Here is a 12,661-nt window from a genome sequence, read left to right on the forward strand (position 1 = left end):
ATTTCAAATACTAATTAGAAAATTCCAAAAAATATATTTTAAGTATGTTTGTTCAATTATAGCTCATATGCTAAAAATAGATGAAAATTTCAAATGTTTCTTAGGGATAGTTCAAATTTCTATTCAAAACCTTATTATAAAATAATAATAATAATAATACTTAAAACTTCTCCGAAAATTATATAAATTGGCATAGAAGTAGTTTATGGGTTTATAAGCTTGACATTAAAGTTTCAAAATATTTTACAAAGATTGAAGTATACATTGTTCATAGAATGGATAGATCCCTCACATTGTTTCATACAACTCAAGTTAAACTTTGAGATTTATACACCCTAAAATCTTTTCTTGGTCATATACGCCTCAAATTTGGAGACACTCTTACCTTTACTCTCATATTACCATTTATGGATTTACATTGCCACTTCCTATGCAAAAAATTTGTTTATTCTATTTTCTACTTTGTGGAGAAAACAAGCCTTAAGAAAAAGATCCAATAAAATATAGTAATTAACTAAAATTGCCATTAAATAAATAGAATAATTTTAGAAAAAATTGGAAAAAACTATCAAATTTGGAGTTATTATGAGGGAGGAAAATCATCTATAAGTTTTAAATCCAGATTAAAAAGAGAAAGATGAACTATTCATGTGTTCTTCATCTCAATCCAGCAGATCTATTTTCCCAATTGTTATATAAAATATTGCAATACCACAAAGAGTCACAAACAGAGCCACAGTGCAGTGGTAACACTTGCTTTCCGAAGCCTAAAGACCTAGGTGCACTATCTTCATTATTTGACATGGGCCGAAGAATCTAAAGAGAGCCGGTGGCTACTCTATGACACAAATATAGAAATTGTTGTTGACGATCATTAAATCACACTTTGTCCATCAACTTCTCGGGACTAAATGAGCTTTGCATCATATTCTATAAATATTTTATTTATTCTAATAAAGTTCTACAAGTTTTGGATGAGTTGTGAATGTAGGGACAAGTGCATCAAAAATGAGGCAAAATGGAAAAAATCCCAGGCCGACCGGCCTCACGTAGGCCGGCCGGCCTGGCATGGGATCCAATCACCACTCATCGATCCAAGGGCAAGAAAACACACTTACCTTGATCCTGTGTCGTGCACTTTAAGTCGGTTTGATCAGATGACCCAAAAGGCTTCACCCATGGATCGAAGGGCTCACCTGCATGCAAGACTTGGGCAAAATTCTAAGATTTGCCTCCCTGGACAAAGCACAAGTGTTGATCATCAAGTTGGTAAAACGGTGGGACGAAACACGCTGAGGTCAGGCCGGCCGGCCTTGACCCGGCTGGCCAGCCCCTAACTGTCAAACCTTGGACCAACGCAACTGCCATTGACATCACGAGACCATAAGACCAATGCAACTGCCACCGCCATCAGGAGACCTCCAGGACATCCAGGAGAAGGGCGGTGCCAAATGGCACAAATCCCAGGCCGGCTGGCCTGGGAGAGGCTGGCCGGCCCCACTTTGCAATCTCTCGAGCTCAACTTCGCGTGAAAGTTACCTCAACCGATGAAGTTGCATCCAAGCTAAGCATCAGCCTCAGCACCGACCTGCAAGAGCTATAAATAGAGGGTCACCCATCACTTGTAACACACACCAAGGAGTTCTCACTTATTTTACTTTCTAGAATTAGGTTTAGTAGTCTGGGAGTCAAACTTGTCTTGGGATTCCGGAGTCATCATCGGAAGTCTGTTATAAGCTCTTGTATCTTTTCCTTTGACATTTATCAATATAAGTTATCTTCTTTATCTTATCGAGTCAGGTTTACTTTCCGTATTTATTTATCTTTCTAAGTTATTCAGCTTGTGTGCGGAAGTTGTGTCCTCTAGCTTAGGCTTTGTTATCTTTCTTGTTTTATCAGGATCTTACCTTACGGTTTTTCTTGCCCGGACTAGGGAGCTTAAGTCAGGTCCCTAGGTTGAGGGGATTTCTCTTAAAGGCCTCAAGAGAAATCCTAACACTGAGTGCAGACGTGGTGTCTGGCTCAGTTGTTAGCTAGAAAGTGTGTTCCCACCACGGAACAATATGGTAGACGGCAGGTGGTGATAGACCTGTCCGTCCCTATAGTCCACCACGTTCGGGTGTTTTTATAGTAGTAGTAGCAGGTTACTGTTGGACTCTCCTCTCATCCCTTTCTACAATCCTTTCTCTTCTAGCCGCCGAAGTAAGCTCTAGGTTCCCGATAACTAGTTAGAAGCAAGGTTTAGTCTAGAGAGGCTAACTCGTTAGTCTAGAAGTGTTTTAGGAGTTTTTCTCGCTCGTTGTCCTCCCAGCTGCTTACTGCTCTAAGGTTTAGAGTCTCCTGTGTCAAACGGTCATTGCCTGGTCATTTATCCTATCTTATCATATCTTGCTTACCCCCACTAAATTAGTCAGTTGATATATCTAGTAAGATTTTATCACTCGTTCATTCGATACTCTTTAGAACCATAGTGCTTCCCCGTGGAAATTTACATACCCTGGAATACTCCAAGGTGAAGTGCTACAGTGGTGGATTCTATGCGCTTGCGGAATACATATTCTATTGGGCATAAGGAACACCAACAGCCGTGGTAAAGCTGGCTCAACTAGTGCGGCAGGTCTCATGTTCGATTCCTCCTTACACTTAACATGTCTCAAGTTCGGAAGACACTTGAAAATTGAAAGTCCCTAGGTTCATTCCCTCTTGTATTTTTTTCTTTTGATTTTTTTTTGCCAAAGGAGCCATACTTTTTTTCCTCCCTAGCAGTGCACCTAGGGTTTTTGAAGAAAAATAGGTAGAAAGTAAATAATGTATTTGTTTTGTTAAAATTGTGGTTGAGTATAGTATAGAATCCATGAAAAGTTTTTATTTTCAATCCATGAAAATTATTGAGGATCCCCACAGAAATCGGGCCCGAATTTGAGCCCGTATGAGCCATTTGCAGACATGTGATGAAAATTCACAAATCGTCGTAGATGGAGCACCGTTAATAACATTCTCTGAAAACATCATAGTTAATAGGTTTCTTGTAGTGAAGATAATAAATTTATTTTAGGACAAGCATGCTCGCTACACAGGACGGAGCATAAGGTGAAGGTCACTGCATCCACTCATTCAGACAACCTAAATACCTTCAGATGGATCACAAATCACATGATCATTCCATCCACATGTGCGCGGTCACTTCATCATCTAGTGTAGTCAACCAAATATTCGAGGTTCCGATCCTTTATCTTATTTTTCCCTTTCTAGGTGTGCTACCTATATCAACCTCTATGTTACAAGAAGAGAAGAAGGTTGATAATGCATGAGGGACCTACCATGGTGAGTGTCACAGGACAAGAAAACTAGATTGGTGGTGTAGAAGGGGCTATCATGTTTACAAAATCAGTAATTTCTCTAAAATCTGATTGGAAGTAGGGATTATTTTTATGATTTATCAATGCTCGTGGATAACCAAAGAATTTACAAATCAAGGAGAGATGATCAAGATAAATGTTTGTTTGATCGGGATAGTGCTGAAAACAAGTACGAGCCAATTTGTGGTGCATGAAACTGCACCTAAGATATAATATCATATAGAACCAGATAGCGATAAGTCAAATAATTTTAAATTTGATTGAATTTATAAAAAATACTAACATTTATGTCTCCAAATAGATTTAGTGTGAAAATATATTGCATGGTTAATCTAATGATACTTATTTTGTAACATAAATATTAATATTATTTTATATAAATTTGATCAAATTTAAAATTATTTGACTTGTTGGAAAGGAAGAGTTGTATTTTCTTTAGAACGGAGGGAGTACATCCGATCGTAAAAAATAGAGAGGGAAATATCTCTTACACTTTGCTTTCCAAAACAAATCGCCTGATTGGAATGCTCGACCACATTGTGGGCCACAAATAAGTATAGTGGACTGCGTAAACAATACAAAAACAGCCCACCACAAGGGCTTGAACAAATCAACATCACACCTCACTTCACAAAACCTACAAAAGCATCCTACACAAATATGTAGCCGGGCGATATTTAGATTCCATTTCACATTTCGTAACTGGACTGCCAACATGAATTTTTTACAACTCTTAAAACAAATGTATGCAGTTTGAAAAAATGGAATGGAAGCCTCTTAGGTTTTTTTTGTTTAGATACGGAAGACCTTTTAGGTTGGCAACTTGGCATCATGATCATATTATTCTGTCGATCAAGCCGAAACTGCAACCATGAATCTTTATCATCAAACTAAACAGGCCCACGACGGATCAAGGCCCAACTAAACAACGAACTAAAAGCCCAACGAGTGGCCGAGTAGTAAATTGCATGCAGCAGGCCCAGTTTGCGCTCCCAACAGCACCAGCCAGACTAGGCCCAGCATTTCCTTCTCGCCTCCATTTTCTCTTCCACATTTCCTTCTCGCCTCCGTCTCCTCCGTCGGATGCAGGACCCCAGCCAGCCGCAGCCGTCCGATCCATCCACGCGGGGGAGCGCCGAAACCCTAGCCGGAGCAAAACCCTCGGCCTCCCATAAGTACCCTCCTCCTGCCGCCCCGCCGCCAATTCCTTCCCTCCCACCCCCCGGCGGCCTTCTTCCCACGCGCACGCAGGTCAGCGAGGTAAGCCCGCGGGCCCGCGCCCGCGCCCCTCCCCTCTCGACCCCCCCGCGCGCGCTGGATCTGAGGCTGGTGACTCCCCGCGCAGATGTCGGCGGCGGAGGCGAAGGCGGCGGCGGTGCCGGAGTCGGTGCTGCGGAAGCGCAAGCGCGAGGAGCAGTGGGCGGCGGACAAGAAGGAGAAGGCGCTCGTCGACAGGAAGAAGGCGCTCGAGAGCCGCAAGATCATCTTCGCGCGCGCCAAGCAGTACGCGCAGGAGTACGACGCCCAGGTCAGTGACCCCAGCGGTTCCACGTCTCCATCTGACTGGATGTACCTTGGTTTTTAGGATATCTTGTTAGACGAGTGGTTTGTCCCGATTGTCTAGCGTCTGCCTGCGATCTGGCGCGAAAACCATTTGCCATCCAGGATTGTGCTCGTTGGAGTTTGTTGTGCGCATAACACTGGATGCTTAAAATGGAAGTACCGGTCTCTGATGGCTATTTGAAATAGGGGTCTCTGGAAACCATGGGCATGTTCGTAGACTTTCTTTGAATTTTATGAGTTGGCCATTGTCTATTTGTGCTAGCTAGGACCTCACTAGTTTGAATGGTAAATGCTTCTTCGTTCTCGATGTAATTTAGGATGATGTTCAAAGTAGTGCGATTAAATGCTGATCATGGTTTTTAAAGCGTTGAGGTGAGGCGAGGCAAGCCACCACCGCCTTATCGCCTAGGCGGGCTAAAGCGGACTAAGGCGACACCTTAGGCGAGGCGAGCCACCACTGCCTTGTCGCCTAGGCAACGCCTTAAAAACACTGATGCTGATAAGATAGCTGATTGTTGCAATGGTTCTTGTGTTCATAATGGATTGATAACTGAAAAAAATGCTACTTTAGATGTATTATGTGTCTTTTGGATGGATGTAGGTGCATAGGTTATCTGTTCTTATTGAATTTGTGCATTGTGCAGGAGAAGGAGCTTGTGCAGCTCAAGCGTGAGGCCCGGTTGAAGGGTGGGTTCTATGTCAGCCCTGAGGCCAAGCTTCTGTTTGTCGTCCGCATCCGTGGGTAGGGCACTGTCTCGTTCTGCTTGCTGATTCTTTTTGGCATGCTGAAATGTTAATTGGTGTCAAATTTGTTGTGCAGTATCAATGCCATGCACCCCAAGACCCGCAAGATCTTGCAGCTTCTGCGTTTGAGGCAGATCTTCAATGGTGTCTTCCTCAAGGTTAACAAGGCTACCATTAACATGCTGCGCAGGGTTGAGCCATATGTTGCATATGGGTAAGTTTTGCATGTGTTTAGCTACCATGAGTACATTTTGAATAAAATTCCAGTTAGGAATGTGCTTAAGGCTGTTGAAGCAGTTATGTTGCTATCCTCACACATCAGAATTAATTCAGTTTCTTCTGCTAGAATGGTGTGACTGCTGGGTATATGTAATGTATCATAAACTCTCATGAGAGGTGCAAAATGCTATAATTTCTATTGATTTTATCATTTCACACATTGTGTTTTGGTTTCATAAATATGCTGGTAGAAATGTTTTAGACTTACTATAGAAATTCTGGAGGAAAAGTTTTAAATATTTGTCATATCTTATTGTTGTGCTTATTTATTCAGTTGTTTCTAGATTCAAAGAAGGGAACATATATAGGTCAATTTGTTTAGCCACTTCAGATTATCTGTTACCTTCCTGTCTGTAACCTGCATGTTGATGTGATCAACACAGTTGGGCCCACATCTAGTCCCAACTTGGTGTTCTTAATTTCTTAAGACAAAAGTAATGCTTGATTCCTATTATTGTGATGTTCTGAAGTCTGAAACATCTATTCTTTCTTCAGATACCCAAACCTGAAGAGTGTTAGGGAATTGATCTACAAGAGAGGTTATGGGAAGCTGAACAAGCAGAGGATTCCTCTGAGCAACAACAGTGTCATTGAGGAGGTTTGCCATCTACAACTATTGTGCTAACTCTGATTACAACACATTTCAATTTGAGTCTAAATGTTGTCTACTTGCTGTTATTAGGGCCTTGGGAAGCACAACATCATCTGCATTGAGGATCTTGTCCATGAGATCATGACTGTTGGCCCACACTTCAAGGAGGCCAACAACTTCCTCTGGCCATTCAAGCTGAAGGCACCGCTTGGTGGCCTGAAGAAGAAGAGGAACCACTACGTTGAGGGTGGTGATGCTGGTAACCGTGAGAACTACATCAACGAGCTCATCAAGAGGATGAACTAGGTTCTTGTATCCTGTGAGAATGATTTCAATGTCTGAGAAGTTATACTCTAGGGAGTTGATGCTGGATCATGATGGATGTGCAATTTTGGCATTCCAAACAGAATGTAGACTTGCTCTTTCAGTGAGACTTCCAATAGGATTTTGCTGTTCCAAACAGAATGTAGACTTGTGCCAGTTTATTTTGCTGTTCTTTCTTGAGATGGTTGTGTATGCTGTCGTTTCGTCATGTTTCTTAGTTTTTGTCAGTTGCAGTTCGTCATACAGATCCAGCACATGTTTCGTTCACTGGGTGGTGGTAAATGCTGCTTTGCAGTTCGATTGAGTTGTTACTAATTTTGGTACCATCAATAATTTGACATAGTGAAGAGTCCATTTTGTGGTACACGTCGGTTTTGATTGTGGCTGCATTGTTTGCAACCACAAAGTCAAACCAAAAGATTTTATTCAGTAATTTCATCTTTGTATTTACTCTGCGCAACAGTGCACTGGTTCCTCCTGTAGTGTATCAAAGAAAGCTACCTCTATAGTATCATGTATGCTATGCAACGAATCTTTTGCAGTTTTTCGGTCAATGCAAGAAATGTGTTGCCAGCTGTTTATAAAACTGGCAAAGTGGCAAGTTGAGTTGTACCTGCTGAGCGATTGTTTTTTTTGTTTTGTCATAGAGGCTATAAATACTGTCGAAATGATTGCAAACCGAATATATATATATATATATATATATATATATATATATATATATATATATATATATATATATATATATATATATATATATATAGCTACATCCTTGTCGATTACTGGTCACTTGACTTTGACATTACTTAGAAATTGGTGATTATGCCACAACTTGACCAAAAGATGTTTTGTAATGTGCATGAAAGGAAACGCTGCCGACAAGGAACCAAAAGATGCAATCAAAGCCCTTATCTTGAATTTGATCTAATTTTGTTTCATGCAGCGCAGCAAGGAGTTCAATGCCTTACCTCACTATGTCAAGAATTACACACAAGATTTTCATCTCCCTGACATACTTCCGTATGTAGTTTGTGAATTGAAACAGTCTTAGGCGAAAGTTCAGTTTGGAGCCTAAATTAAAAGCAGGTGCCAAGGGGAAGCAGTCACCAGTCAGTACTCTCCTTCTCGAAGCCTCTTCGTCGTTGCGAGAGCTTGGAGCAGGCGGAGATGGCGGAGATTGCCCTCAGTTTGGTGATGCGCTTGGTTCAGGAGATCTCCGCGCGCTTGCTCCTCGATGCCTCCGTGCTGGCGGAGAAGGACGCCGCCTTGCTGCGGAGCGTGCCGGGGAACATCAGGTACTACACCCCATCTCTCATCGCTTTGTTCAGGAGGTGCTTGTGGAATTGCTCGAGCAAAACTTAAGATGGAAAGAACACGCCCACATTGATTTTTTTTTCCTGTTCTTAATGGTGTCTAACGGCTCCATATCAAGATCCTGCGAAATACCTGCAAAATATCCGCGTTCTAAATGTGCGCTGAATCTTGTTTGGTGGCATCAGTGGCTGCTGAAGGAGTCGTTAAAACACCAGTTCAGTGTTCTGAGCATGTAGTTTGTCTATATCAGGAAGGCGCTCTATAGCATATCAGCAAAAGGGATTTACCAAACCAATGTATGGTGTGAAATTGTTTGGTGTGTAGGCATATCCTTTTTTCCGCTTCAGTCCGTGTAGTTCACTTGAGTTCTACCATTGCTGGAATCTTGTAGCAAGAGCCATCTTGAGGCAGCAACCTACCAGGATCACATGAGACGACATGCATATACATCTTTGCTTTAAAGCTTCATGGAAGCATAATTAAGGGGCTTTAGTCACATATAACTCAGTGTAATCCATGTGTAAGACTGATTGTGCTTAGTACATTTCCAGAGAAGTTTACGATTGAGCAAAATAGAAAAAGGATTTCCTGCACATGTCTAATATACACAACTGATTTGACCAGATCCAAACCCCAATCTGCAGTCCTCGTCTGCTGAACTGGAAATTTTAAGCTTCAATTAATCCTTGACCCACTCTATGGAAACTAGTCAATGCTAGTTAGTTTTTCCTTTATTGTTGCTTATTCCATTGCTATTCCTGTGAACTATATGTCAAGCTCTTTGTAACAACCCTTGGCTACCACCATTTTTTTATTAGAAAAAACTTTGATTACCAATTTGACTATGTCCAGTTCAAAACTACCAATATATCTTGATATGACAGACTTATTAACCATGGCATTTTGGGTTAGGTGACTTGTACCATCTACTGATCAAGATTATTGTACGAGTACACCTATTGAAAACTGGACCAACCTATAAGGAAGTATGCCTAAGTTTCGCCGATAACTTTTCACCTTACGCCCTCTTCTTATTTTCTCGTTTCCCAACCCATGACTCTAATTCTGCCAAGTTCAGATATATATCCATCAGTTTTGTTTTTCATCTTCTGGGAATTAGAAAGAAATGGGCAAGATCTGAAGCTTATCTACTTTACACAGCAGCTAATAAGGTGGAATCAATGATGGCATTTTCTCCATCTCAAGTAAACAACTCTACTTTTGGCATAGCCATGGAATCCTAGCTAGAATGTTAAGCAAGTTGCTTCTTTTAGTTGTCCCAGACACAGTGGTATTTGTAGTACAGTATGAAGTTGCATTTATTTTAGGTTTAATATGTCTTGGTTTTGATTTACACTATGCTTCCCGTTAGCCTACGATACAACAGAATGTTCTACTAAGGTAACCTTAAAAATGCACTTTCCAATCTCCACTGGCAGGTACATAAAGGATGAGCTGGAAACAATTGGAGCATTCCTTGGTGTTGTTGAAGATTTGCAAGAGGGTTACCCAAAATATCAAATGGTGAAACCTTGGGCAGAGCAAGTGAAAGATTTGGTATATGACATAGAGGACTGCCTCGAGGAACATAGCATTGCCCGCACCCATAATTCAAGTTGGTCAAAGAGGATACTCAGTAATAACAATGCTCTCCGTCAGTTTGCTGCCAAGTTAAGCTATGTTAGGTCCAGGATTGTTGAGGTGAGTGAGAGAAATAGGCGCTATGATCTTGTTGCTCCCTATGAATCTACCTCTAGTTATATGACTATTACGGTGGTGCTGGACCATATGCGGTCTCGCTTCTTGAAAGGAACTACTCAAAATGATACCTCTGGTGATCCGAAGAAAGAGGTGGATTCATGGGCATCTGCATCACCCAAAGAAACCAGCAGAGGAGCTCCCAAAGTGGCTGCAATAGCGGGCATGTGTGGATCAGGCAAGACTAATCTTGCTCATGAGATATATAATGAGAAATGTCATCATTTTTCTTGCCATGCATGGATTGAATTATCTCAGAATGTGAATGTCACAAAAGTTTTCAGGGATATGATTGTGCAGCTCTCTCTTGATTCTTCAAGCCAAACTGGATATATTGGGGAGGAAGAGCAGCTAGCCCATCATATTCAAGAAAAGCTAAAAGACAAACTGTTCTTCATTGTTTTTGATGGTTTATGGACATTGCGCGCATGGGATCGCATCAAAAGGGCACTGCCTGATATTAGCAGAAGTGGAAGTATGATCATCGTGACAACGGAAATCCTTCATGTTGCAGAGGACTGCACAAAGTCAGCTAATCATGTTTATTTCGTTCCGCTATTACCAGAATGGAAATCATTGGAGTTTTTAAAAGATTTGTTTCTTAAATCAGAAAATGGAGAGATGAGTCCCGAAGACAAAGAAGACTTTCAAGATCTGGACCTAGACAGCCTTAAGGTACCTGAACCACCGTTTGAAACAATTGCAAAAGTACTGCAGAAATGTGGGGGGCTCAAATTAGCCATAAAAACTGTTGCACAATTACTTACCTCAGAGCCCCCGCATAAATGGGGACAACTATGTGAGCATCTTCCTTCGTTGCTCTACAATGACCCAAGGCTCAAAAAGATAAAGAGAGTGATGACTCGGAGCTACAAATGTTTACCACCTTATCTTAAGCCATGCTTCTTATACCTCAGTATATTCCCAGAAGATTCCAACATCAATGTGGCAACTGTTCTGCGCCGATGGGTGGCTGAAGGCCTTGTGAGGGAGATGACTGGGATGAGTCCTGAGGCTGTTGCGGTAAGGTATTTGTTTGAGCTCTTTGATCGAAACCTGATAAAGGCGACCAAATTAACAAGGAATAGATCATGTAAAACATGCTGGATCCATCCTATGATGCGAGATATCCTGGTCATGATTGCACAAGAGGAGAAATTCTCGACTACAGTTGGAAAAAATATAAGTACCATTCTTCCAGCAAAGCGGTTTCGCCATGTAACACTGGATGGTCGGAATGACAGGGCGTTAATTAAATCTGTGGATATTTCGGGCATTAGGTCGTTGACAGTGTTTAGTGAACCTTCGGAATCGATTGCTTCACTTATTTGCTCCTTGAAGACGGTGCGAGTTTTAGATTTCTCAAATGCCAGCTTTCCAATTACTCAGCAAGACATACATCACATTGGAGAATTGTGTCATTTAAGGTACTTGAATCTTTCCGAGTCAAGTATTTGTGAACTTCCTTCTTCAATTGGTATGCTACCATTTCTACAATTGCTAAACGTGAGGAAGACGCAGATCAGAAGCCTTCCTAGCGAGATCACTCGACTTGAGAGGCTGCAGATCCTCAGTGCTAGTAGAAAAATTGAGTACTCTTGTCACTACAGAAACAGACACTGCTCTTGTAATTCAGAAGGTGTAACTGTACCTAAAGGTATCGAAAACCTTGAGAACATAGAAGGGTTAGAAGTTCTGGATGTTAAGGGCAGCACTCACTCGACGGTCAAAGATTTGGGGAAGTTAACTCGGTTGAAATACCTGGGATTGACTGGCCTTACAAAGAAGAACAGTGAAGAAGTCTCTGATGCCCTGAGAAAGCTCTCCCCTTCGTTGATATATCTTTATCTTGCAGCATGTCGGAAAAATGGAACACTCTGCTGCCTGCCCACGGACAAGGGATCACTGGAGTTCCCACGCCTCGAAACCATAAAGCTGGATGGCCATATAGGGACAATGCCAGAATGGATTTCTCATTCGTTGACACTTTCAGTGGTAAAACTACACAGAACTAGGCTCCAGCAGAATAATATGAGGACCCTGGAGGGAATGCACAGCTTGATTACTCTTGCTCTTCTAGATAGTTCCTATGTCGACGAGGAGCTTGTGTTTTACTCAGGAACATTTAGAGGGCTCCAGCGGCTGGAGCTTGTAGGATTACCCAACTTGGAAGCTGTAAGGTTTCAGGAGAAAGCAGTACAACGTCTTCAAGAAATAAGCATCCAGTCCTGTAGATTAAGTTTATTCGGCCAAAGGAACCTAAACAGACTCTGGGATGTCTTTTTTGATATCGGTGTTGTGGTGGTGGACTGAAAAGAGGAACACATTATCACTTCCTACTGATACCATTCCAGCTTGCAAATGATGAGATTTGGGAATAACAGCATTCTATGGCAAAATGACTGATGTGTTGGCTAAGCTCTGAACTTCCCTAAATTTAGAATGGCCATAGTTAATGGCTACGGCCTGTTATCACTTTCTGCTTACTTGTTTATTTTTTATGCCCATTCTTTTTAGAAAAGATTAGTGATACCATGGTTCACTACGACAGAGTTGTGCTTGTTTGTTTCAAAATGTAGTGAAGACATTATATTTGCACTTTTACTATCGAGTTCAATTTAAAAACATATGTAGATAAATATCAATGCATGCATCTCTTACTACTTACAGTTGAATCGATTTGCCTGATCGTACCATATGCTTACTTGTTGCTCTAACCAGTTATGCA

General features: G+C 41.5%; 2 protein-coding genes across 2 annotated transcripts; both read left to right on the top strand.

Moving 5' to 3' along the window:
* The first annotated feature begins 4,427 nt into the window (after positions 1-4,427).
* Positions 4,428-7,165, top strand: LOC112898043 (60S ribosomal protein L7-3-like). Its single transcript, XM_025966457.1, has 6 exons — positions 4,428-4,619; positions 4,705-4,887; positions 5,567-5,664; positions 5,743-5,880; positions 6,441-6,543; positions 6,628-7,165. Exons 1-6 carry the CDS (start codon positions 4,443-4,445, stop codon positions 6,841-6,843), a joined length of 915 nt encoding a protein of 304 aa, XP_025822242.1. The 5' UTR covers positions 4,428-4,442; the 3' UTR covers positions 6,844-7,165.
* A 763-nt stretch (positions 7,166-7,928) lies between these two features.
* Positions 7,929-12,577, top strand: LOC112897953 (disease resistance protein RPM1-like). The gene is made up of 2 exons (XM_025966358.1): positions 7,929-8,156; positions 9,615-12,577. Exons 1-2 carry the CDS (start codon positions 8,029-8,031, stop codon positions 12,244-12,246), a joined length of 2,760 nt encoding a protein of 919 aa, XP_025822143.1. The 5' UTR covers positions 7,929-8,028; the 3' UTR covers positions 12,247-12,577.
* Positions 12,578-12,661: the final 84 nt, after the last annotated feature.

Source organism: Panicum hallii, chromosome 6, assembly GCF_002211085.1.
Source record: "Panicum hallii strain FIL2 chromosome 6, PHallii_v3.1, whole genome shotgun sequence".
Lineage (NCBI taxonomy): Eukaryota > Viridiplantae > Streptophyta > Magnoliopsida > Poales > Poaceae > Panicum > Panicum hallii.

Excerpts from the sequence above, each read along its gene's own strand:
- LOC112898043 (XM_025966457.1), top strand. The coding sequence starts at position 4,443 with ATGCAGGACCCCAGCCAGCCGCAGCCGTCCGATCCATCCACGCGGGGG. Across the intron at positions 4,888-5,566 it reads CGCAGGAGTACGACGCCCAG|GAGAAGGAGCTTGTGCAGCT; the intron begins GTCAGTGACCCC and ends TGCATTGTGCAG. Across the intron at positions 5,665-5,742 it reads TTTGTCGTCCGCATCCGTGG|TATCAATGCCATGCACCCCA; the intron begins GTAGGGCACTGT and ends TTTGTTGTGCAG.
- LOC112897953 (XM_025966358.1), top strand. The coding sequence starts at position 8,029 with ATGGCGGAGATTGCCCTCAGTTTGGTGATGCGCTTGGTTCAGGAGATC. Across the intron at positions 8,157-9,614 it reads AGCGTGCCGGGGAACATCAG|GTACATAAAGGATGAGCTGG; the intron begins GTACTACACCCC and ends CTCCACTGGCAG.